This window comes from Cyprinus carpio, chromosome B24, assembly GCF_018340385.1.
Source record: "Cyprinus carpio isolate SPL01 chromosome B24, ASM1834038v1, whole genome shotgun sequence".
In the NCBI taxonomy this organism is placed as follows: domain Eukaryota; kingdom Metazoa; phylum Chordata; class Actinopteri; order Cypriniformes; family Cyprinidae; genus Cyprinus; species Cyprinus carpio.
The window spans coordinates 15,781,507-15,804,650 of NC_056620.1; the positions used below are offsets into that span (position 1 = coordinate 15,781,507).

A 23,144-nucleotide genomic window follows, 5' to 3' on the forward strand; every position below is an offset into this window, starting at 1 on the left:
TCCCAATCCATTTTCAAATATAAAATTCACATTATGAACTTCCATGTGATGTTTCGGACTGGCAGAAGGTTGATCAGACTTAGTAAACATGTTCGGAGCAGCACTGATGTCTCTACAAACAAATAAGTCAATGACAAAGGAAGGTTTATGCAAATGTTGTTCCTTTATTAACATATGTACAATGGGTCAGGAATGACTACAAAGATGAAGTACCTTAAAAACAAATCATTTCTACTTCAGTGCATTTTCAACCCACAGGCTAATTGTCAGGGGGAAAATATTCACAGTATACAGATGCACATCAGAGCACGTTTAGCAATTGTTTTTAAGGTGCACTCAGTTTTTTGGTTGGATGCTACTCTAGTTGATGGCAATCATCTTGAACAGTATATTGAAACCTAGTGGTGTGGATGCAGCAAACATTTTCAGTTCCAGATGCCACCATACAATTAATTTTAGCATTGAGTTAAAATAAAAAAATAAAAAAATGGCTGGTTGTCTAGTCTAAAGATGTCGCCATTTGTATGTTAAGTCAATGATTCAATTTTTCATTACAATGCAAGTCTACATGAATTCAAACATATTTTCCAAAATGTTTATAGATTACTCAGTGCACCTGTTTTTACTTGCTTCCCAAATTTCTCAACTGGGGTCAAAAAAGCCTTTTTATTGGCTTTATTGATGTAGTACACTTTGGGTTGAGCTGGTGTGAAGAAAACTGAACTACAGACACTCAAATGTAAAACTACACATATTATGTGTGACTAATATGTACTTCAGGATGAAACAGGCAAGTAATGCCCACAAAATCCTGTATGTATAGTGCCATTTCTGGGTTTACATAAACATTTTTGACACAATATGATCATTTATTTATCAAAGAGGGCACTGTTGGCACTGTCCTGAGGTCACTGTGTAAATCATAAAGCTTCAAGCCTATTTTACTGCTTATAGCTGAGCCATTCAAACCCAAGAACACATCGATTAAGAGTTTTCTCAAGTACAGCAGCACTCTAAACCCTCTGGCTGCCCTCTCAGGGTGGGCAATCCGGCAATTACCACCCAGTCGATTGACTCTTCAGAAAGCAATTTCCCCCAAACAGTCTGATTGGAGGAGACGTCTGTATGTTATCGTGCTGTGACCATCCACAGACCCAGAGCCACATTAGCTGCTAGAAGGGCACTGCCCCCCAGCAGAAAAAAGAAGCCAATTAGCTCTCGGTTGTTCCTCTCTGGGACCACAGATCTCAATGTAGCTTCTAGGAATGCTGTGAGCATCCACTGGCCGTCCAGCGCAAAACACGGGACAGCGTTTACCACCGCCAGGGCCCCCGATAATGAGACCAGATATCTCAACACACAGGAAGTTAAGGCTAGTTAACAGCAGTGACAAAACCAATACCTCCTGGTCAGAATTCAAGGTTAATTTATTATGTTTGCGAACCAGTACTTATAGTGTGGGAAGGATACTTGCAGAAAGTCTCTAGCATGACAGGCAGATCTGGATGAAGAAAGCCCAAACGAGGAACGAAGTTGGTGAGGCTCACTAAAAAATAAAGAAATTAGCATTTTTAAAACAAGATTTTTTGCACAAACCTGATTCAATAAAAACAGAAGCTGTCTGACCTGAATACTGTAGGTGTGAAGGGTAGCCAACAAACAGCATGTCTGTTTGCGGCGGGTGTTTGACCCGAATCAGTCTGGTCTGGTTCTCCAGCGACGGGATTAAACACAAGCTTGGGATGAAGTCTGTTTGACAGTCTGTGTTTGTACGGCATGTACGGCTCGCTTCAATGGTTTTTCTGACCGGCAGGCAGGCAAACTAGCATGGGGGAAAAACAGCAATAGTGTCAAAAACACCAAGACTGAGGTGCCAAGAAATCCTTTTCCCTTCCTTTTGTAAGATTTACAGTGTAAAATGGATTAGTGTTTTTATTTCAGATATTTCAGACATGTAAAGACTTGTTTGAGCCAACAACACACTTTAAATATTCACAATATTACACTGATAAAATGTTTGCAGTGTTTAGCAATTAGATGCCATAGAGCTTATTGCTAATACTAAAAGGAGCAAACAGCATCAACCAATGTTAGTTTTATAACAGTTCTAATTTGTATAAAATTACCAAATACTGAGACTATTTCAGAAAAGTTGTCGTCTTACCAATTTGCTCTCCACATTATTACTATAAGAGAAGCAGAGATCTGTCAAGCTGTTGTTCCCACAGCACTCCATAGTGCCATCGAGACGCTTGAATGCTGAGTGGAAGGAAAATCAGAATCAGCTAACAAATATTAGTAATATTGAATTTGAACATCTCTATTTACACTGCCATTTAAAGTCTGAGGGCGATAAGATTTAAAAAAAAAAAAAAAAAAAAGTTTTTGAAAAGTCTCTTGTACAGTAAAAACAGTCATATTTTTAAAATAAGTGTTTTGAAAATATTTCAGCATCATTACTCCTCTTCCATGTGACATGATCCTTTAGAAATAATTCTAATATGCTGATTTGCTGCTTTTAAATTTCTTTTCATCAATGTTGAAAACTGTTGTTCTGCTTAATATTTTTATGTGGAAACCATGTTACTTTTTTAGATTCTTTGGTGAATAGCAAGTACAAAAGAATAGAATTTATTTGAAATAAAAAGATTTGTAACACTATAAGTATCTTTATTATCACTTTTGACCAAATGAATGCATCTATGCTCAATAACACCTTTCAAAAAATAATCTTACTGACCCCAAACTTTTAAACAATAGAGTATAAGGCAGGTCAGTACCTCTTCCGGCTGTCCAACTGAGCTGCAGCTTTGCAGTGTGAACACAGTATCCCGTCTGAGGATTATGGGATAGATGCTGAACGCAGTTGTGCCAGTCCTGCACTCCCCGGACAGTACAGTCCTCCAGCTGGGTAACCAGATCTCCTCGAAACAGCCCACGAGGTCCACTTGATGGGGAGCCCTGTGAAACCCAACCAAAAACTGATCTCAGACACTAAATACATCATCTAAATATTAAACGTAAAGATGAAAGATGACCTGACCTCCACCACCTCAGTGACAAGCGCCCCTGCTCCAGTGTAATAGAAGGGAAACAGGATGATGGGCAGCAGGAACAGGAAACTGAGGGCCACAATACACAGCATGAAGTTGTGCCATACACCTGCACCAAGACAGACAGAGAGAGTAGAAAAATGTTACATACTTTTATAAAGGTTGTTAGAGGTAATAATTGCTAAACAAAATGTTAAGTTTCATAATAGAGTGCTGCCATCTACTGAAGGTTTAATGAACTGCATATGCGAGATTTGTGGCATTGTACTTGATTAAAAAGACTTACCGGCACAGAATATTCGGAGCTGCTGGACTGGAGAGATGAGGTTCAGATGTGTGGTGAAGAGGTCCACAAATGCTCCAGGATAAACCACAAACATGAACATGCCAAAACCATTCAACCTCACCTGCTCCCTGAGAAGAAAATGTTTACACTTTACACGTAAATTTAAAACAAGCTTCTTTTCAACAGAACACACCAAATTCTCTTGACTAGAAAACTAGACTTGGAACACTTTACTTATATTACACGCAGACTTCAGAGAATTTTACTAGTCAAATGGAGTGAGATTTGAGTTTGCGATGGAGCAGCTCGACCCAAAACTACTGATAATACTTAATAATGGCTAACTCTTTCAAACATGCATGCAAACTTTCGAAGACTCAAGTACTATTGCACAAGTAATTTTCCTATAATTTATGAGACATTATAAACAAACTGACTTAATGTTAGTGACCCTTCCAAAAGCAAACTAAATTTTTGCATTTATGCAAAAATCTAAAGATTTACTCTGTGAGAATTTAAATGTATGACTGAACAGATAATCTTGTTTTTGCTCCACTAGGTCACATTCATCTTAATGCTACAGGAATTGCAAAATGATTCCAAAAATGTTTTTTTTTTCTTTATTATAGAATACTTTAAGTTTAACCTATACTGGCTTTATTTGGGACAAGTAAGTGTTAAAATGTTTGCCGTTGCTACGGAGACAAATTACATTGCATCTTTGAAATGATTAGTTTACCTTAGTGCTGCCACCCCATGGCCAAACTCATGTATGACTCCGCTAACCAAGATAGCAATGAAAAAATAGGCCAGCTGACTGACAGGAAGGTTCACACCAGGCACCTGATGACAAAAAAATGACTGGAATGATCAGGTTGAGCACAGATGGTTCACGGTTTCATCACTGTTAAAACAAAAGTGCACCATCACCATCTAATTCCTAAGAGCTCTTCTGTACTCACCACCACTTGCAAGATCTGTTCGTGTGACCCCTCTGGTGTGTCTGCCATCATCTGACTCAAAGTCTGCAACAATGTTTTGCTCAGGAGAACCACAGACCCAAACATCGCCAGAACCCCGAACACCATTCCAGCACTGAACCTAAAACAGCAACAAGCAAAACATTTCGGTATATTTTCAGATTAGATTTTAACTCCTGGGTTTTTCATTCTTTTACTATGATGATTGAGAAATTAAAAGGAGATTGTTTGTGGATATGTGGGTATGTGTGGGGGAGGGAGGGTGGTTACCCATAATGCCCTGCTCTCATCATAAGCAGCTTAAGAATTTTTAATGACTAAAGCTTTAAGTCCTCAAAAAACTAAATAAATCTCATCACTGTGGATTTAATACGGCAACAGCCACACCGATAGAAACCAAAGCAAAGCAAAGCAATGCAAGAGAGGTTTACATGTCTTTATATAGATTATATAGTTTATATTAAAATTGGTCGATTTGTTTCATTCAGAATCACAAGATCAGAAGACTGACAGCTCTGTATATTACAGCAATAAATGTTAAAGGGGTCATAACATGAAATCATACCAGATGTAGAGAAAGTGAGGGTTGAGATGAGCACATCTGGCAAACAGACGGTTGAAGATGCCGGTGTGCCATTTAATGTGGAACGGAGAGAGAGTGAATCCGTTCGAGGATAACCAGGATTCATAGCGGTTCTTCACCAAACTGGATGACTGAAGGTGAAAGAGAGAGAGAGAAAAAAAAACAGTTGTTATGATGCAATAGGGATTTATAATGAGGTAGGTACAATCATTTGTGCTAAAAAAAAAAATACAGTAGTGCTGCTACTGTATAGAAATATGATCTAATTTAAAAAGTTTTTACCACAGCTGTTGTTTACCATGTGTTGCCAAGTTATGTCTAAAGCCACTTTTACTTCAAAAGCAGACATTTGCATAAAATCTTACATTAGTGAGAGTAACTGTATTATGATAATCATTTAGAATTAACACTGAATAACTTTTAAAGTTGCAACTGAAAAACTGAACTAAAAACATGGCAGTACCATGGTACAGTAATACATCAGATAATAACATTATGATACTGAGATATGCAATGTTACTAAAATTATAATGGTACATACTACGAGCCATGGTGGCTTCATGGTATAATCCTGAAAAACATTCTTTAGTAATGTTCACTGCTGTGTGTGTGCACTTTGGATGGGTAAACTGCAGAGCACGAATTCTGAGTGTGGGTCACCATACTTGTCTGTATGTCATGTCACTAATGAAAGGTTGTATTGGTGAGATCCGCCTACCCGCAGCAGCGTGTCCGCCAGATACACTGTACACCACCCGCCCATCACACACACCACCACCGCTATAGGAATCATGGCACACCAGGCTTCATGCGTCTCAAGAGCGTCCAAATACAGAGACAAATGAACTTACGATTCCGATTGTCACGACACCACTCATCCACTGTGTACGAAACACCGTGGAAGCCGACGCTTCCGCGTTTGCGTGAATTACGATGTCCAAACGCAGTCTAACTAATCGAGCCAGACTGTTTACTTTTGTCAGAGCACGTAGTGGCTCACAGCAACAGAGCAATCGAGCACGTAGCTCGAATCATTTCCGCGAAACAATTCCGATGTCCCTCGAATTAATTCCGGATGTTCTCTGACGTTTTTAATTTTAATTAAATAAGGGTCATTGTGGTAATTTGTGTGTCTCGGTTCAGTTTGTTGCTGCTATGTTTCAGCTAATAAGAATTCAAAACTTAATATAATTTATTTTCACATTACAAATACTAAATTCAATTTCATATACAGCAGGCTATGTGTGTTGCTAAAATTACGATACAAGTCGTTCATTTCCAGAATGTTTTATTTGTAATAATTATTTGTTGTCCTTGCACAAACTGCTTACAGTAGTCTGATTCATGAATGGGTTCTGACTCCCCAGTCTCCAGTACATTTAGTGTGGGCTTTAGGGATGGGACTAATGAAGCAGTCACAGGAATCTGGCAGTTTTTTGAGCCTGTTTAAGTGTTTCAATTGAAAGATCTGACACACAAAGCGATTTGCTCAGAAATCGGATGTCTCTGTTCTGCAGTGCCGCTAAAAAAACTCCAAGTGCTTTTCATTTGCATTTGCTGAAGCATGAGATCACATCTTATTTGCACCACAGACGTATCTGTAAAGTACACTTTTTAGTTTCCAGCTGGATAAATTTCACCTCTGTGGTTTTTGTACTCACAAGACTTGCTTTTAAATGTGCATTTTAATTAAGATGTATCAGGTATTACTGTTGACCTTTAAGCAAATGATGGCAGTCAACCAAAAAGCTGGTCAATTTGCCACTAAAAGTCACTGTTATAGTAAACCTTATAAAAAAGTGCAGCGGTTTTGAATGTAAAGCACATAGGAACAAATGACGGGTTCGAAAGTGTGATACATCCCTGCAAACTTCCATCCGAGAACCAAGCCTTTCTGGGTGGGAGTGATCTTTTCTGTCCCTCAGGCTCCTAAAGGTTTTATGACATGATTTAATACCTGAGATGGTGGTCTAGCTAGACAGCAATTATGGCAGCCTTTTATGAATACATAAGAGAGGATGCCGCTAGTTTCATAATGCCATGTGCCCATAAGGTGGGATTCATGTAAAATAGACAACAGACACTGAAAGGACAGTGTCGTGCTGCTAATATTCCACTCACCATCTATGACCTGTTAATAAAATTCAGCAATATTTGCATTGTCCAACCATGTATTTATAGCCACTTTCAAGTCACACTGTAATGGGATCTTTGCATGTAAATGTTACATGCACATTAAAAAGGATTCTAGGATTTAATACTTGTGTTTGACCTGTAATATATGTGCTGACTGGCAGGATGAGCAGGAAGTGTGTGATGGCAGGTAGAGGGAGGAGAATTCAGGTGAGGATTTGCATAGCTCTGCTTTCTGTAGAGGACACCTTCCCCATCAGCTCTGAACTCCAGTGGAGGTTTATACTCAGCAGTGAAGGAACTTAGTGAGCAGGATCACACGTCAAGTACTAGTGGCACCAGGTAAGGACAGAAGATGCTTTAACAGTCTTTAATATACCATTTTATGGTTGTAGTTTGATATTTAGCCTTGCAAATAGTTTATTGCTTTAGGCTTAATCATGTTTAACATTTATGCATTTGGCAAATGCCTTTATCCTTGCAAGTGGAAGCAAAGTATGCATTATTCCGGTCTGTGCACTTAAACCCAATGATTTTGATGTCACTATAGCACCAAGTTCTGTTTAAGAAATCTACTTTTCCAGTGAAATTGTGTGCAACTTCCATCATTTGTTTATACCTGTCCGCTTGTGGGTCAAAATCTGCCTCGTTTAAGATTTGAAACTCCTCTAAACTGGCAGTGCTGCTACCACTGGGAATGGGTCGTCATGTCAAACCATGGGCCAATCAGATGTATCCCTGGGCTCTGCATGCTGGAGCCTAAATTAGGTCATGATCTTAATAAGTATTGTCGCTCTGTGATTCTCTGACTGCGTGGAAGAGAGCAGAAGAGGACCTTACAGAGAACAGACAGGGTTTTTGACTAGCCATCATAGTAGAACACAAAGCAGTGAGGAGGTGCGGACCTCATGCTGGCAGCTGAACAGGTAAGGGCACAGGGGGGTCATGATATCAGTGTCCTGTGTCGTGCAAAGGTCAAAGTCTATTCATCTATCACCAGTCACTCTTTCTGAACTCCGTTTTCTTTCATTTTCATTATGCAAACTATAATGCTGTAATGTGTACATTCTCTCTTAGGTTCAGGCATATTGAGGACATTTCGATCTAGGTCTCCTAAATATACCCACTTAGCACACATTCATTCATAAATGCAATTTTAAATTTTCAAATTTTAGATCAATGCTGTTGTAATTCTGTGTTTCTGGTGAGCACATCAAGTTGGGTCCAAAAAGTCTAAGATGACTAGACTAAGTTTATTTATGTATTTTTATAATTAATATAAAAAACAGGATATACCCAAAAACAAGTTTTTCCATATATTGTCATATATAATTACTAATTAACTGATTAATAATATAAATAAACTTGTTTTATAAATAACTGAATAACATAATAAATGATATATGCAGTACAGTATATTATTTATTTTCAGCAAATGTATTCAGATTACTTCTAAATAAATAAATAAACTAATTTCGATATAAAATATGTATTATTAATATTAAATAATATGAAATAAGTTTATTGTATGTATATATATATATATATATATATATATACATGTTTATGTGTGTGTGTTAGATAGACAGATATTAAAAAACTAATATTTTATATTATTATTAATCATTAGTATTTCATATTTCAAGCTTATATTAATATTAAATAAATATTTTATGTCTATAAAATAAAAATAAATGAATGTGTGTACAATATTATTATCATCGCCAAGTTTTTAATAACATAAATTAATAATTTTTATTAATATAAATAAATAATCATGTTTTTCAGCATGATTTGAAAATGATCCGAGGACCATCTTGTTTAAATAGAAGCAAAAATATCTTAACATTAATATGAAGGATTCATATGAAAACTTGACCAGGGTCAAAAATTTTACATAGAAATAGTGCTTAATATTTCTTATTCATTTTAATATTCTTATTTAAAACTTTCATTTGTTTCCATGTTTAAATTACAATTTGAATCTCAGATTCTCACTTTACAGATGTTTGGACCCCACTGCATGTGTACCGGTATGTAGTAACAGGACTGTGAATGATCACATATAGCTTCTGTGAAGTGAACAGTCAGGGTGGACAGAAAGCAGGTCCCCTCTGTGTATCACACTACTATTTATAGTGTGAACAAATCCAAGATATGAGCAGAGTCCCCTGCTCCTCTATAGCCTGGAGTGAGGGACAGAAAGAGTTAGAGAGAAAGAGAGATAGAAGGTGTTGAACAGAAACAGAACCAGACCACAGAAGTCAAGACCACTTTAGTCCATTAAGGGAAAGACAGAGGAGAGGGAGAAAGATTGACATTTGTCCTGTCTGTCTCACAGTGGGGAACAGCGGTTTACTGTTACGCCAGCAGGTATGCAACTTTTGAGGACAGAGGGAGGATGTGTATGGATGTGTGTGTGTGTTCATCTGCATGTGTGTGAAAATATCAGTGTTAAGGTCACAATAGATACATTAGATGGCTTTTCTTTCATGTAAATTATGCTAAATAGTATTATGATGATATAATGAGACAAATAAAATTTGTTTAAATCAGAACATTCCAAAGTTGAACTTTTTTAAACTGACCTTTCCTTTAGCTTTCTCTAAAAGTACACTCATTCCTACTAATTTCATATGATTTATGTATATGTTTTGTTTGCGTGGGACTCTTTGATAATGTCTCAGGCCTTTAGCAGGATTCGGGCCTACATACAGTAACTCACTCTAAAACAACAGGCCGTTTTAATATGAACTGTAACTGTACTTTTACATAAGCATTAGCATTCTGTGATGATACACATGTAAATGTTTTTTTCTTTTATGTCTTGTGGTTTTGGCACAGGACAATCAGATCGCATCTAAACATAGGATTGTGATGACGTTTGATGATTTACATAGTAAACAGAATAATACATTCAATGAATTTGATGAACAAACCATTCAACCTTTTGTTGGACGTTTTGAATATCAAATACACTTTTTTTTTTTTTTTTTTTATAAAAGAGAAAATCTTGTCAGACCGGTTGGAAAGGTCTAGAACTTCTGGGAGACTTCCAGTCATAGTGGGGATTTAATGCAAATAAATTGTGCCTGTGAAACCTTTGTGGGAGTTTTTGAAGATGCAATATTCAGTGTGATATTTCAGGATCTGGCGGGGTTTGTGATACTGTAGGTGGTTAAATTTAGAGTTTGAGATGGAAGGTAATAAATCTAGAAATTTAAAACACAATTTGTTTTTACCAGAGGTGATTTGGTCATAGTTTTATACTTTAGTTATGTTTTTTTTTTTTTTTTTTTTGGATACTGACATTTAGTTTCATCTTTGACTAATATTGTGGACATATTTGTGGGTATTTTGGAGGAGTTTCAGACAGCTGCTCTGTTGCTCTTTGAAAGGTAAATTTAGCTCAACACTCGGCAGCAGTGACTCCACACCACTAGTACTAATGCACTGTTGTTGATGTGCAAACAACATCCCTGGTTACGGTTGCTAAGGTTGTGAACCCTACCTATCCTAGCTGCCCCACTGAGACCTTTATTAATTAAAAAAAATGAGGCAGACATTGAAAGACAGAAAGTATTGATATGAATATTGCAGATGCATTACCATGCATGCTGGCTGTAGTACTCAGGAGGGTTTCTCTTATATCCCATGTGTTCTCAGCGGGATGTTCCATCAGCAGCATAACCGAGTAAATTACAGGCAGAAAGCTCCCCACGAGCACATAATCAAAGCTCATCTGCCTACAGCGGTGTTCATTAGGACATGGGATGATTTTACATATTTCCGAGCAGCAGTCTCCTCTGTTTGAAATGTGAAGGTGAAATGTGTTTTTTTCCACATTGGTTTGGTTTGTGTTGTCAAGTATGTAAATATATTTTTTTTAAATTTCCCTCCAGGTCATTCTTAGGAAATGCTGCTTTCTCATTGCATGTCCCCATTAGTTTTATAGAATAATATTAATAAAATTCTGTACACCCATAACCCCCCCACCCCCCCATATACTGTATATATGTGTGTGTGTGTGTGTACTGAGTATATTCATATGTATATATGATACACACAGATAAATATTATATTTACATACATAGATACATATGTATATATTCAATCTCAAATATATATTATATTATTAATAAAAATATCATGCTTCTTTTTTTTTAAATACAGAATTTAATATTCTTTCTGACTTTTCAAAATAAGGCTGTTATTAATTTTTTTATTTTTTTTTGCAGACCACGAATCCCATAATGTTCAAATGATACTAAAACTGATACTGATAATGCATATGATAAATATTCATTGATAATCAATAATGAAGGCAATGATAAATATCCATTGGTAGGCTATTTTGTGAGTCTATAACTGAACTATTAATCTGAATGTTTATTTATTTATTTATTAATGAAAGAGTGAAATTATAGCAGTGTCTTTCTTCTAGACAGGAATGAGACCCAATGAAGACTGTTAAACCTGTATTCTTTTTATGATAGTTCTCTTAAGAAAAAACAAAAAACAAAAATGGTAATCTTGTTTTTAAGAAAATGATCTGAACTGTCACCAACTAGTTTTCCCTGTACACCAAAATATGAAAGTTCATGACAAACTCTAATTGTTTCTCTTTGAATTTATCTAATAAAGTGTTTGGAGAATCATCTGAGACAAAATTCCTTTACTTCAATGAAGCATATCTGATTTTTTTTTTCACTCTCAAGTCTCTCTGAGCTATTAATGAGCAGCTATTTATTAATTTACAATATGAGTAGACATGCCACTTTATGTTTCATATCCAGTATAAAGAGTGTGTAGGTGTGTGTTATCCCAGCCCTGTTCTCTCCATGTTAACATAAATGATTCAGGGGTAAGAGCTGCTACCTGCTCCTCACTGCAGGAGTCACTAAGCAACTGAAAGACTATCCACGGGCACCTGAGAGCTGCAGGGGGGCTTTACTTTTCCCCGGCTCTCTGTAACATACATACACATAGCTGCAGACAAAATACATGCATTCAAACCCACACCGGGCCGCTCTGTCCATCTGATCAATGCATTCAGTCTCTTTCTGTCTTTTCTACAGCAGGAACGTGGACACAACTGCACAGAATGTCTAAACAGCCGTCGACCAATGTAAAAGCCCTGCAGGTGAGTAACGTGTGATTTCTATGTGTACTGTATGTAATGTAAAAATAGTGTAAAGTGTGAGTTTTGAACTTCTGTATTGATTTTATTGGCACTCAAACGGTTCCCAGTGTGCTTTTCTTTGCTCAAAAACACTCAAACATGTCAACATTAAATATTTTAATCTGAAAAGCCAATTCCCTATTTTGAACAGAGTAAAAACACGTTTTAATGTACATTGCATTACAGTACTCACACAAGGCCATTCACAAGTACATGAAATACATTATGGTGTTGATGTGTGTCCAGCTTTTTTCTTCTTGGTAGGAAAACATTTCTTATCCAAACAGAAACAGTTTATATAAAAATACACTTTAATTAAAGTCCTTACAGCTGTTTTCCTATTGCTAACCGGTATACATTTGAAGGGGAAAACTATGTAAACCCTGTGGGTTTTGCATAAATTGGTGAAAATGTGATCTGAATGTGAAGTCTGCTTAAACAAATAACCACAAAAAATATGTTTTCATATTTTTATTTTACACACAGGCAAACGTATGTGAAAGTATGTTTTAATATCTGGTTAAACGTCTTTTGACCTCCATAAAACATTCCTTTGTGTTCAAAAAAGACATGAAAATGTATATACTTTTTTTTGTTTGTCTATTGATGTGACATAGTCGAAAATCAGATCACGTTATGACTACTTTATGCTGAAATCCAAAGTGTTCACATACTATTTTTTCCCCCCGTAACTATACGTCTGGCTAGGAGCAATAACGTAGACAGAAAGAAAGATTTGCAACAGTTCACCACAATGTAGAGAACAATTTTTTACAAACACTGAACACTTCAGCCAAAAATAGACACCTTTATCTTTCCATAAAAACTCTCCAGATACACATGAATCCATAAAAAGCCCAAGCATACACAAGATTCAGGATACGGTCTGTCAGAAAGCACAGAAAGAAGGAAGACTGGTCATGCATGCAAAGACAGGAGCACATGGTCACTACTGTACTGTACAGCCTAAAACAGCCAACAATCAGATTTCATCCAGCAGCCTATACAGATGGAAACACAGAGAAATGAAAGAAGGACATAGAGTAAAAAAGAGAAGAAACTCAAGGGTTTGATGTACTGGACCATGAAATACATGCAAAACTGCAGTAAAGTCAAATCCTTAAGAGCGTTCGGGATTCGTTGAGAGATGTCACATGCTCTAATCGAAACACTAAATTGCAAAACTGTAAATTGAGTGTTTGACCTTGTGTGACCAATAGAGCAGGACAATAATTTATAAAAAGAGGCAGAACAGAAGAGATAAAAAAAGCGTTTGCGGTTTTACATGAAAATGAAAAAAGATAGAAATAAAAAGTCAGTTTTGCAGATTATTTTTATAATAATTAAACATTTTCCCCTCCAAATTTTCATTACCATAATGCAACAAAATTTCCATTCTCTTTTCTTTACGTAAAATTATATTTTATATATTTATATTTATATTTATATTTAGAGTATATTATTTTATATTTATAATTAGTATTACATTTAATAAACAAAATATATATTTTTTAATAAATAAAACAGTTGGATAACAGTATTAATTAGACTTAATACTGACTGAAATGTAAATAATTATACTGCAAAATATCATTTCTTTTCTTTTGATTTTGGGGTAAAATGTGACCTGCTTTCATGAGATTCACCAAAATCATAGGATGGTTGAGAAAAAACAATAGTAATATATAAGAGAAGAGATGTGGCAACAATCCATATACTTTCCTTCTAATGTAAAGCTGTAAACACATTTACATGTTCACATTTGGACTTTGTTTTTGTAATACATGCTGCGTTTAGATGACATAACAAAGACCAGACTAAAAAAGATAGGCTGTCTGCGTCGGGCCTCAGCAAACAGAAGGATGTCAGTAATCTCACTGTTTTATCTGTGTTGCCCGCAGCTCATTTTCATACAGGCACTTTGCTCTTTATGAAATACAAACTCCAGCAGGAAGACACGTCCAGCAGGTTTTGTGGAAAGGTTTGGTTTCGACAGCTACGCTTGACCATTGCACAATATTACGTGAGCTTAAATGACTTTGGTACTCTGGTGATTGGATTACAGGCGCGGTTGCAGGAGGAAATGAACAGTGTCAGGGGTGGTTTCACCTCAGCGCTCTGTGAGGTATAGCAGCGATGGTAACCGTCTCATTGGATTTTCTTGTCTGTCTCAAAGGCTAACCTTAATATTCCGATGGGGGCTCTGCGTCCTGGGGCAGGACCTCCTGTGAAGAGGAGAGAAGATACAATAGATGCAGAGGAGGTCAGTTTCTGCTGGAAGAAAGCTCACATACACACATTTACACTATGTTATAAATAAACAAATTAGACACACATAGAGACAATTGTAATCATGTAACCAGATCACACTTAAATGTAAGTAAAAAATAAATAAGCTAGCTTAATTTTGTACCACTTACATTTTTTTCAAATACACACACACACACACACACACACACACACACACACACACACACACACACACACACACACACATTTATTTTTTTTATTTATCTATCAAAACATTTAATATGAACATATCCAATTTGGTAATAGAATTGATATTATTTATCAGATCTACATTATTCCTATTAATGAGTCTCATTAGAATATTACTAATGTGATGTAGTACTTTTTTAACAATGTTTTCAACATAATTCATAAATCAACATGATTACTATCATTTAGTAGCCAACTAAAAAACAAGAAAGAAAGAAAGAAGTTTTTTATTACTAAATAACAACATACAGATGTTGTTCATTGTTATTAACGTGTTAATGATGTAATGTGTGGACAATTTTTACTGTTTATTTAAATGACAAGTACTATAAACTATTTAAACATGCTTTTCTTATATTTAGTAATAAGAAATGTGCTTAGATCTGCTTTACGATAGTTTTTTAATCACAAGAAAACAGAACTTTTAAAAAAAAATTAAATAAGAATGGGCAAATCATAAAATGTCAGAAAACAATATTGATATCACACTGTGCTCCTCAAATAAACTTTATTTTTTATATATATTTAAATTTTATTTGTTTAAAATTAAGTTTATTCCTTTTTATTTTGTGAGTAAAATCTGACACATTCTTGAGAGATTTTGTGAGGGCTACTCACAATTATATAATTGTATGTAATATCTCTCACAATTGGTTTTATAGGCATCCCCAGTGACCCCAGAGGAGAAAAAAGCCCTGCCTGGTGCTGTGAAACTACCGGGCCCCGCCGTCGACCTTTCCGAGCTCCAGAATGTAAAGAGTGAACTCAAATGGGTCACCAAGGACTAAACAATACAGGTAAATCTGATAAACTCTCAAATACACACTCTCACACCCATTTTTTCCCATCTACCATTTTTGGTTAGTCAAAAAAATTTGGCGGTTGTCAATCTTATGTACACACACACAAATACGAGCAGGAACCAGGGGTGGTTTATTAACCAGTTCTTATCACTATCTGCATGTCTCATCAATGAGTATGCAATGATGGAGAACAAGCTTTTGGGGGTTTTGAGAATCAGAACCAAGATGACTAATCAATAAATCTATAGTGAACCCCTTTATTAAAATACCTGGATGTGAGGAATAATATACAAATTTTCATATTCACTCAGCATTACTTGATCTAATTCACAAATATCTCAAATAAAATTAAGTAGAAATGTATTGTATTCAGTTGTGTTTTAGGCACTAAAACAGTCCATAACTTTATAGTCAGTCACATTTTTATATTGAAATAATGAAGATTTCTGTGCCACCCCAGACTGGTTGCTGGCCCCTCCCTGGCCACCCCTATAAAAACATCAGGAACAAACATGGCAGGAACAAAAGAGCAATCATTTTTCTTAATGCGTCACATCACTGAAATCATCTAGAAAGGCGCCATGCTGTTCACACAAATGGCCACATGGTGTCAGTAGCTGTAAAAGTAGTTTGCATGTGTGTTAGTGTGCATATGTCAGTGCTGGAGCGTGTAAAGGGGTATGAACTTGAATCAGGCACTATTAATACCCCACAGATCAGTGGGGCAGTGAAAGTCTGTCTGTTGTGTGCAGTCCCAGCATGCCTCACCAGACCTTCCAATTATAGAGCAAAACATGCTCCGTGACCCACTCTGCAGAAATACAAACAGAATTTGCTTTGCAAACTACCTTGAGATTACACGTTTTAATGCCAGTGAACTCATTTAACTAATTCTTCTCATTTTCACAGGTGACTCCATCCCCATTTTGGTTACTATCTCCATCCAATCAGGTTCATGTATTTTCCACAACTCCCAGAGAATCGTCTGCAAAGAAACCAACGACAAGCCTTAATGATGACACTACCAACTGACCCGAGAATAACTGAGGGGGTGGATTCTGTAAGAGCAAAGACTGATGGGAATTGAGCAACTCGAAGCTCTGAACCAGGGTTTAGTCTGTCTAAAATAGGTCACCACTTTTTAAACCTCCCTGTATGCTATTCTGTATTTAGTTTTAAAATGTACTGTGTCTTTAACTTCATGGGATAGTTCACCCAAAAATGCATATTCTGTCATCATTTACTCACCCTCACGCGTAAACTATCCCTTTAAAGTTTGATTTTATAGAAGTTCTGTATTCTCCTACTACCATCAATGAATCATAAAACAGAATATATCAGACTGAAGACATTAGCTAGTATGATTCATCTTAAAATTCCTCCATTCTCCTTTAAAAAAGCCAGATTGTGTCTTAAAACAACTTGAACAAATGTGGCACCATAAAATCAAATTTCTTTTAATGTATTTTATGTCTAGAAGATTAATGCAAATAATTGCTATAAATTTGATTAATTAGTCAGAATGTCATGCATTTAATTTGATTAAGTTTCCTCTGATTGACAGCCCTACTTAAAACGCCTCACGCTGCAGGCTTGTTTTCACTCCCTACACATCTCTTTCTTTATCTATGGCTTTGTTCTTGTGTGTTGCAGTACATGAGTAGGCTGTTGCATAATAAAACATGATTTCACGTTCTCTCCAAGAGCAAACCAGTAGGAGGAAGCCAGCACTTGTTATCCTTGAACAAATAGAACTGGATTTCAAATGCCGCACCATTGGTTTGTTATGTACATAAACTGGGATCAGTTTAACAGTGTAAAGCTGCTTGTCTCCTCATTTGTTAATTACATCGTATGTGTCTGTACCGCTCTATGATCTAGTTTAATAGCAGCAGGTGTCATAACCTTTGAGTGAAAGTGTCCTTATTAAAGATCATGTATTGCTCCTCAGTCTGCATTAAGAGCTGGGAAACACATGCATATATAATTCAGATACATTGTCTACATTCTTTCAATTGTAAGGCTTTATTTTCTGTAAGACTGCTTTGAAACAATGTATGTTGTGAATGGATTCATGAAATGAAAGACAAGCAACCAACAAGTGTCCAGTGTACATTGAAATACATTCAAACCTGTTGGAAAAGCTTCCCAGGATGCACCTCATGGTTGAGAGTATGAGAGACTGTAAGTACATTAATATAACAGGACCTATCAATCATTTGGAATTGGAATGGAATTTTTTTTGGATTAAGCATCTGGCAGTGGTGCCTGGAACACAGAGAGAGTGAGCAGCTGTCTAACTAATCAACAAAGCCTTCATAATTCCCTTATTACCCACAATGCAATGCAGAGAGAGCCGGTAGTTCTAACCGAGAAGCTGAGAATACCTAAACTTCCATCGATTTCTTGATACAGTCTTCTTTTCTGCTACCATATGCTTTCCATTATACATTTCAGATTGTATATCTATGAAATGTGTGTGTTAATTCAAAGGAATTTCTCACATGTCAGCCTTATGTACACCAGATAATATCAAAATAGTTCACCATGACCACCATAGCCAAACAAAACCCCTAACAAGAAGAACAGACACTGTTATATTTAGAACGCCACTCAGGTCTGACAGCATTCTGGACTGACAGGTCAAAACTGGGAGACCAGAGAGTCTAAAAGTGAGTGAACACATAAATCGGTTGTATCTGCAATTAAATGCACCCATCAGATGTGAAATTGTTCATCATAAATAGTAAATATAGATTTTGTAGTGACAGAAGAGAGCATGATCCTGCAAAAGATCTTCAAGCAAGTAAGTGGATTTGGGTTTTGTTGACGAAATATAAAAAGTGCAGCATAACTAATGCGTCTAATTTAGAGCCCTGAAGTTTAAATATATCCACTGATGCACAATGAGCTTGAGTGGAAAGACATGCCAAGGTCCCTAAAAGACCAATTACTTGTTTTAAAGTGAGAATCCAAAGGGGTTGTAAGGTGAGCACAGGATTTGGCAAGACAAACAGTGAGTCTACAAAATGACTTACTTGAGACACAAGTAGCACACACACAAGCACGCCCCTCTATGATTCATCATGACCCGTTGCAGTTGCACCTGAGTGCAAGTGCATTCACAAGTATTTCCAGCTACCAATTACCTCGTAGATGTGTTGTATTGCAAATGCTCTAGACAGTGGAGAAACCAGTGGGATCATGAGCAGAGGGTGTGAGAATGTAACCAGAAGCTCTATCATAATCGACCCTCGCTCTTATATTTAATACCCCCTCCCGCAATCTAGCCTGATGCTGCTCTATCTCAGCTATGAGCCAGCAGCTATTCAGGGAGGATGAAGGGTATGATGTTCACGAGGTTGGGATGTGTCCCTTTAGCTGTGGATCACACTTTCACACTACAAGTCTATAAATCAACCTCACTCTTCAGTGATTGTAAACAATCTTAATTTCTTTGTCTTTGTTTCTTCCTGACTGAATAATCTCCCAGTCGTTCTCATTGTCCTCTAGGCAAGATTCTCATTCTCATTTCTCTGTTCTGGCTTTAGACTGTGTCCTGACTGTCCCTCTGCTTAACTGAGTTTCTATTCCTGTCACCTTAGTGTGATATGGCTTCTGGTGGCAACAGAAAGAAATCCACAGTGCTGACTAACTTCCTTATTTATCAAGAGATGACCTCAGATCTACATATCATAATAAACCCCCAGTCTGATCCCCCCACTCTCTGTGTTCCCATCTAGCTAAATGGAAAGGGTAACTAGCTCGAAGTTGTTTACCCCCCTTGGCCCCAAAATGTCTGCCCATCATTCCCCCTCCCTTCTAGAGATCTGGTAGAAAACACATGCCTATCTTGTTGAGGCAAAAGGTTTGTCTGCCCACTGGGTGGAGGAGAAATGGTTGACCCTCCCCTTTGCACTTACGCATTTGATGCCAGCAGAAGTCACGGACCACATCCCAACATATGCTGCTGGTGTACTGACCTTTTTATTTTCTTTTGTCTTCTTTAATCTCGACAACTTTTGAAGGAGCAAGTCGACTTAAACTTTTCTTTCTTTCATCTTCCTTTTGTGCTTTATCTTACTTTCATTCAGTCCTAAATTCAGACTCCCTTATCTTTCTCCCTTCATCTCCTAGTGATGAATTACTACCTGATGCTCAGCAACAGTCACGGAGAAGGTGTTTTGTCTCGATACCAGAGCTTGCGTCTGGAGGGTCGAATGTGTGATGTTGTTTTGAAGGCAGAAGGTGTGGAGTTCCCTGCTCATCGCACTTTGTTAGCCTGTTCCAGCGACTACTTCTGGTCCGTGTTTCAGGACTACACTCTGGAATCCGGTGCCCGTACTATAAGCTTGCCAGCCTTGTCATCTCTGGGCCTGGAGCAGATACTGGACTTCATCTACACCTCATGGATCTCACTGTCACTCTCCACTTTGGAGGTGACACTACAGGCTGCCTGTTATCTACAGATCACCCATGCTGTGGATCTTTGCACTCGGTACATCTCTGAAAGCATTGCTCCTGACAACTGCTGCTTTTTTGCAAACATAGCAGCTCGATACGGCCTTTCTGAAGCATTCGATGACAGCAACTATTTTATTGGCAGTAACATGTGCAGAATACTTACATCTGAGGAATACAAGGCTGAGCTAATGGAATTAAACATAGATTCTCTGCAAGAGGTGCTCGTAGCTGAGGAAATGCCGGGAGTGAAGGAGATAGACCTTCTGCAGCTGGTTTTGGACTGGCTAGAGTGCAACCCACAATCTGCCTTGCAAAGTAATGCATTGCTCAGTCGGATCCGATTTGGTTTGATTCCACCTAAAGAGCTGTCTCAACTCAGTGCACTTAAACCTGCTCTACGGACACCCTTCGTCCACAGTGTAGTGCAGAAAGCACTTAACTACCATCTTCAGGGTCCCCTACAGCCTCTACTACAAAGTGTCCACACCAGCCTAAGAGCCACAAAGAGCAAGATTCTTCTGGTGGGAGGAGGACGAGATGAAAACAGGCCCCAGAATCAGATCCTAACCTACGAACCTCGCAGTAAGAAATTCCAGCCGCTCTCAACATCCCTGCCAAATAAGCTACAGAACCAGGGAGTATGTGTTGTTGGGAACTTCCTATTTGTATTAGGTGGTGAGGTGGTGCATGTGGATGAGGAGAACGAGAAGAGTGCTGTGATGACTGTGACTGACCAGGTGTGGCGCTATGACCCACGGTTTGAGCAGTGGGAGGAGATGGAGCCACTCTTGCAGAAGAGGGCACAGTTTGCCTGCTGTGTGGTGGAAGGTGTTATATTTGCTATCGGTGGACGGGGCCAGAGGGGTGAGCCTTCTTTGTCATCTGTGGAAAGGTACAATATGAGGGAAGGGTGCTGGCACAGTGGCGTATCCCTACCATATTCAGTTCATGGGCATGCCTGTGCCACTATTGGAACAGGAATCTACATCTCAGGTGGCATCCACGTCAACAACCCAGAGAGTAGCAAAGAAGTACTGTTTCTGAATGCCGTTAAAGGGTATGCCTGGCAGAGATGTTCTAACATGTCCATTGCCAGATTTGGCCACCAGATGGCAACAGCGAGGGGAAGAATTTACACCTTTTTGGGAATATATGAGCCCTTCTGTGACATTGAACGCTACAGTCCTGAGCAAGACCTGTGGACCCGTCTAAAGCCCCTACTCAATGACCGCTTCTGCTATGGTTTGACCACAACAGGGGACAGACGTGTGCTTATGTTTGGAGGCAGAAAATGGCAGGAAGGACAGGAGGTGTGTACAACAAATGTGCTGGAGTACGATACGGAATATGATGCCTGGAGAGAAGTGTGTAAACTACCAGGACCCTTGTGTGGGATTCAGTGTGCCATAATGACTCTTCAAGACCCTCCGGAGACTTAAAAGTCAATTACAAACACCATCCCACATACACACAGACAAACAGATGGCTGTCATGAGGCAAAAAGAGTTGACGGACAGGGGTTATCTTTGTGTCATGGATCTATGGATTGTAAAGTGGCAGGGAAAACAGGATTTCTATTTACCCAGATACAATATAGAAGACCTTGGTGGGGGTATATTGCTGTTAAGTGTGTTTTCCAGCAAGCAGTAAGGAGCTCCTGAAACTAGGTCACTATGAATAGGGTAGAGAAAGTCATGACATGATAGATGACTTGTCATAAAGATATTGTCCTGAGAAATGGCATAGATCCACCGGAGAAAAGGACAGAACTAAGGATGGAATTTCAGACCACTGCACACTCTGGTCATTGCATCTTGAAAGGCGTAAAGAAAGGACAGACAAACAAATGGAAAAGTAATCTAGATAAGGACAAATTTGGACAAGATTTGACTATTTGGCACTGCGTGAAAATCAATGGTGACAATCATAATGTCTTATGACAGAGAGACAGCTGCCATGAATGTTGGATACAGACTGTGAAAGAAGGCTACACTCACAGACTCTGAGCGAGAAAGCCGAATTAGACCATTGATTTGGAAGGGTACATGGGAAGTCAAAGTGGGCAAGGACAAGTATCAAGATCATTGAGTGTGTGTGGGATGCTTCCAAAGGAGGGAGGATGAGGAGATTTTTAGTGAGCGGTGATAAACAAAACTGCATAGTCACACATATATCTGACAACTCAGGCCATGCATGGAAATCTAGATTACTCATCACAGATAATACAGTGTCATTAGAATACCAATATACAATAAAGTGAACTGCAAATACAGTAGTTGAGCAGAAATCTTGTAAAACAGTGAGATACACATCAGTAGCAGTAACTAGGCTGGCATGTATTTCTTCATATATTTCATAATATATAATTTTAGATGTAGTAGTAACCATTTCTGGGTTATATAAAAATAAAATAGCCTTGAGTTTGTAAAATTAATACTGTTGGCATAATTCTACAAATTAATCAATGCAATTGAGTAGCTAAGACGGAAAAGCGTAAATAAAAGATTTGACTGCTAAATATTTATTTTGCGGCTTTTGAGTTTCTTTAAAGTCTTTTGTACTAATTTACTAATCACTGTGAACACAAATTTGCTGGTAATAATCAAAAATTAGTGAGATTTGATAATGAGCAGCCTAACCTGGTTTGCGGATTAGACTAATGTAGAAAATCTGATTTCCCATCTGAACTGACCAAAGAAAGGAAACCCATCGTCACCCCAAGACTCAGAACAAACCCAACAGTTCATCTCCATTCATTTTTGTAACCTGAGTCCATTACCTTCACTGAACAGCCTGGAAACCAGCAAGCTTCTGTAAGAAAAAAAGAACAGCTTTCTAGGATATTTACATGGGCATCTATTTTAATCGCCCATTGGAGAAAGGTGCCCTTACTCATTGCTCGACAGGCTGCCGAGCTCTCAGGCTATTGTTTATGGTCAGGCACTCACCTTTAAGCCAAAGATGGCAACATCCAGGTTGGAAATGGCAGCTGAGAAATTGCCATTGATGAATGCGAATACTAACAGATAGCTTTCTCTAGTTAGAACATAAACTTACAGGATTCACCAGCCTCAAAATTCGAGCCTCATTTAAGTGTAAATATCAAGCATAAAAATAAATAAATAAATAAAATCCATGCAAATGCAAAAAATATAGCATGA

At 37.8% G+C, this 23,144-nt stretch overlaps 4 protein-coding genes across 8 annotated transcripts in view; 2 read left to right on the plus strand and 2 right to left on the minus strand.

The window, feature by feature from the left end:
• Positions 1 to 143: 143 nt before the first annotated feature.
• On the minus strand, positions 144 to 5,934 carry LOC109049930 (membrane-bound transcription factor site-2 protease-like). 2 transcript variants are annotated; one of them, XM_019067596.2, is made up of 11 exons: positions 5,754 to 5,934; positions 4,885 to 5,033; positions 4,302 to 4,440; positions 4,079 to 4,182; positions 3,340 to 3,467; positions 3,044 to 3,162; positions 2,781 to 2,961; positions 2,165 to 2,259; positions 1,627 to 1,822; positions 1,471 to 1,546; positions 144 to 1,351 (listed from the first exon to the last, which is right to left on the minus strand). In XM_019067596.2, the coding sequence occupies exons 1-11, from the start codon at positions 5,778 to 5,780 to the stop codon at positions 1,129 to 1,131; spliced, it is 1,437 nt and encodes a 478-aa protein (XP_018923141.1). In that variant the 5' UTR covers positions 5,781 to 5,934; the 3' UTR covers positions 144 to 1,128. The 2 variants fall into 2 exon arrangements, with proteins under 2 accessions (XP_018923141.1, XP_018923140.1); XM_019067595.2 differs by having other exon boundaries at positions 5,621 to 5,933.
• A 1,370-nt stretch (positions 5,935 to 7,304) lies between these two features.
• Positions 7,305 to 17,617, plus strand: LOC109049929 (small muscular protein-like). 3 transcript variants are annotated; one of them, XM_019067592.2, is made up of 5 exons: positions 7,305 to 7,377; positions 12,114 to 12,178; positions 14,394 to 14,480; positions 15,379 to 15,513; positions 16,429 to 17,617. In XM_019067592.2, exons 2-4 carry the CDS (start codon positions 12,140 to 12,142, stop codon positions 15,502 to 15,504), a joined length of 252 nt encoding a protein of 83 aa, XP_018923137.1. In that variant the 5' UTR covers positions 7,305 to 7,377; positions 12,114 to 12,139; the 3' UTR covers positions 15,505 to 15,513; positions 16,429 to 17,617. The 3 variants fall into 3 exon arrangements, with proteins under 3 accessions (XP_018923137.1, XP_018923138.1, XP_018923136.1); XM_019067593.2 differs by lacking the exon at positions 7,305 to 7,377 and adding an exon at positions 7,818 to 7,961; XM_019067591.2 differs by lacking the exon at positions 7,305 to 7,377 and adding an exon at positions 9,191 to 9,408.
• Positions 12,320 to 23,144, minus strand: part of LOC109049924 (connector enhancer of kinase suppressor of ras 2-like) — an 87,106-nt gene continuing 76,281 nt past the window's right edge. For both annotated transcript variants that reach the window (XM_042752427.1, XM_042752426.1), the window contains one exon: positions 12,320 to 14,442. In XM_042752427.1, coding sequence (XP_042608361.1) covers positions 14,366 to 14,442 — 77 coding nt within the window. In that variant the 3' untranslated portion in view covers positions 12,320 to 14,365. The remainder of the gene's footprint in view (positions 14,443 to 23,144) is intronic.
• Positions 19,572 to 22,503, plus strand: LOC109049928 (kelch-like protein 34). Its single transcript, XM_019067590.2, has one exon. It carries the CDS (start codon positions 19,659 to 19,661, stop codon positions 21,420 to 21,422), a length of 1,764 nt encoding a protein of 587 aa, XP_018923135.1. The 5' UTR covers positions 19,572 to 19,658; the 3' UTR covers positions 21,423 to 22,503.

Excerpts from the sequence above, each read along its gene's own strand:
- LOC109049929 (XM_019067592.2), top strand. The coding sequence starts at position 12,140 with ATGTCTAAACAGCCGTCGACCAATGTAAAAGCCCTGCAG. Across the intron at positions 12,179-14,393 it reads CCAATGTAAAAGCCCTGCAG|GCTAACCTTAATATTCCGAT; the intron begins GTGAGTAACGTG and ends TCTGTCTCAAAG. Across the intron at positions 14,481-15,378 it reads ATACAATAGATGCAGAGGAG|GCATCCCCAGTGACCCCAGA; the intron begins GTCAGTTTCTGC and ends TTGGTTTTATAG.
- LOC109049928 (XM_019067590.2), top strand. The coding sequence starts at position 19,659 with ATGAATTACTACCTGATGCTCAGCAACAGTCACGGAGAAGGTGTTTTG.
- LOC109049930 (XM_019067595.2), bottom strand. The coding sequence starts at position 5,695 with ATGATTCCTATAGCGGTGGTGGTGTGTGTGATGGGCGGGTGGTGTACA. Across the intron at positions 4,441-4,884 it reads CCTCACTTTCTCTACATCTG|GTTCAGTGCTGGAATGGTGT; the intron begins GTATGATTTCAT and ends TTGCTGTTTTAG. Across the intron at positions 2,962-3,043 it reads TTGTCACTGAGGTGGTGGAG|GGCTCCCCATCAAGTGGACC; the intron begins GTCAGGTCATCT and ends TGGGTTTCACAG.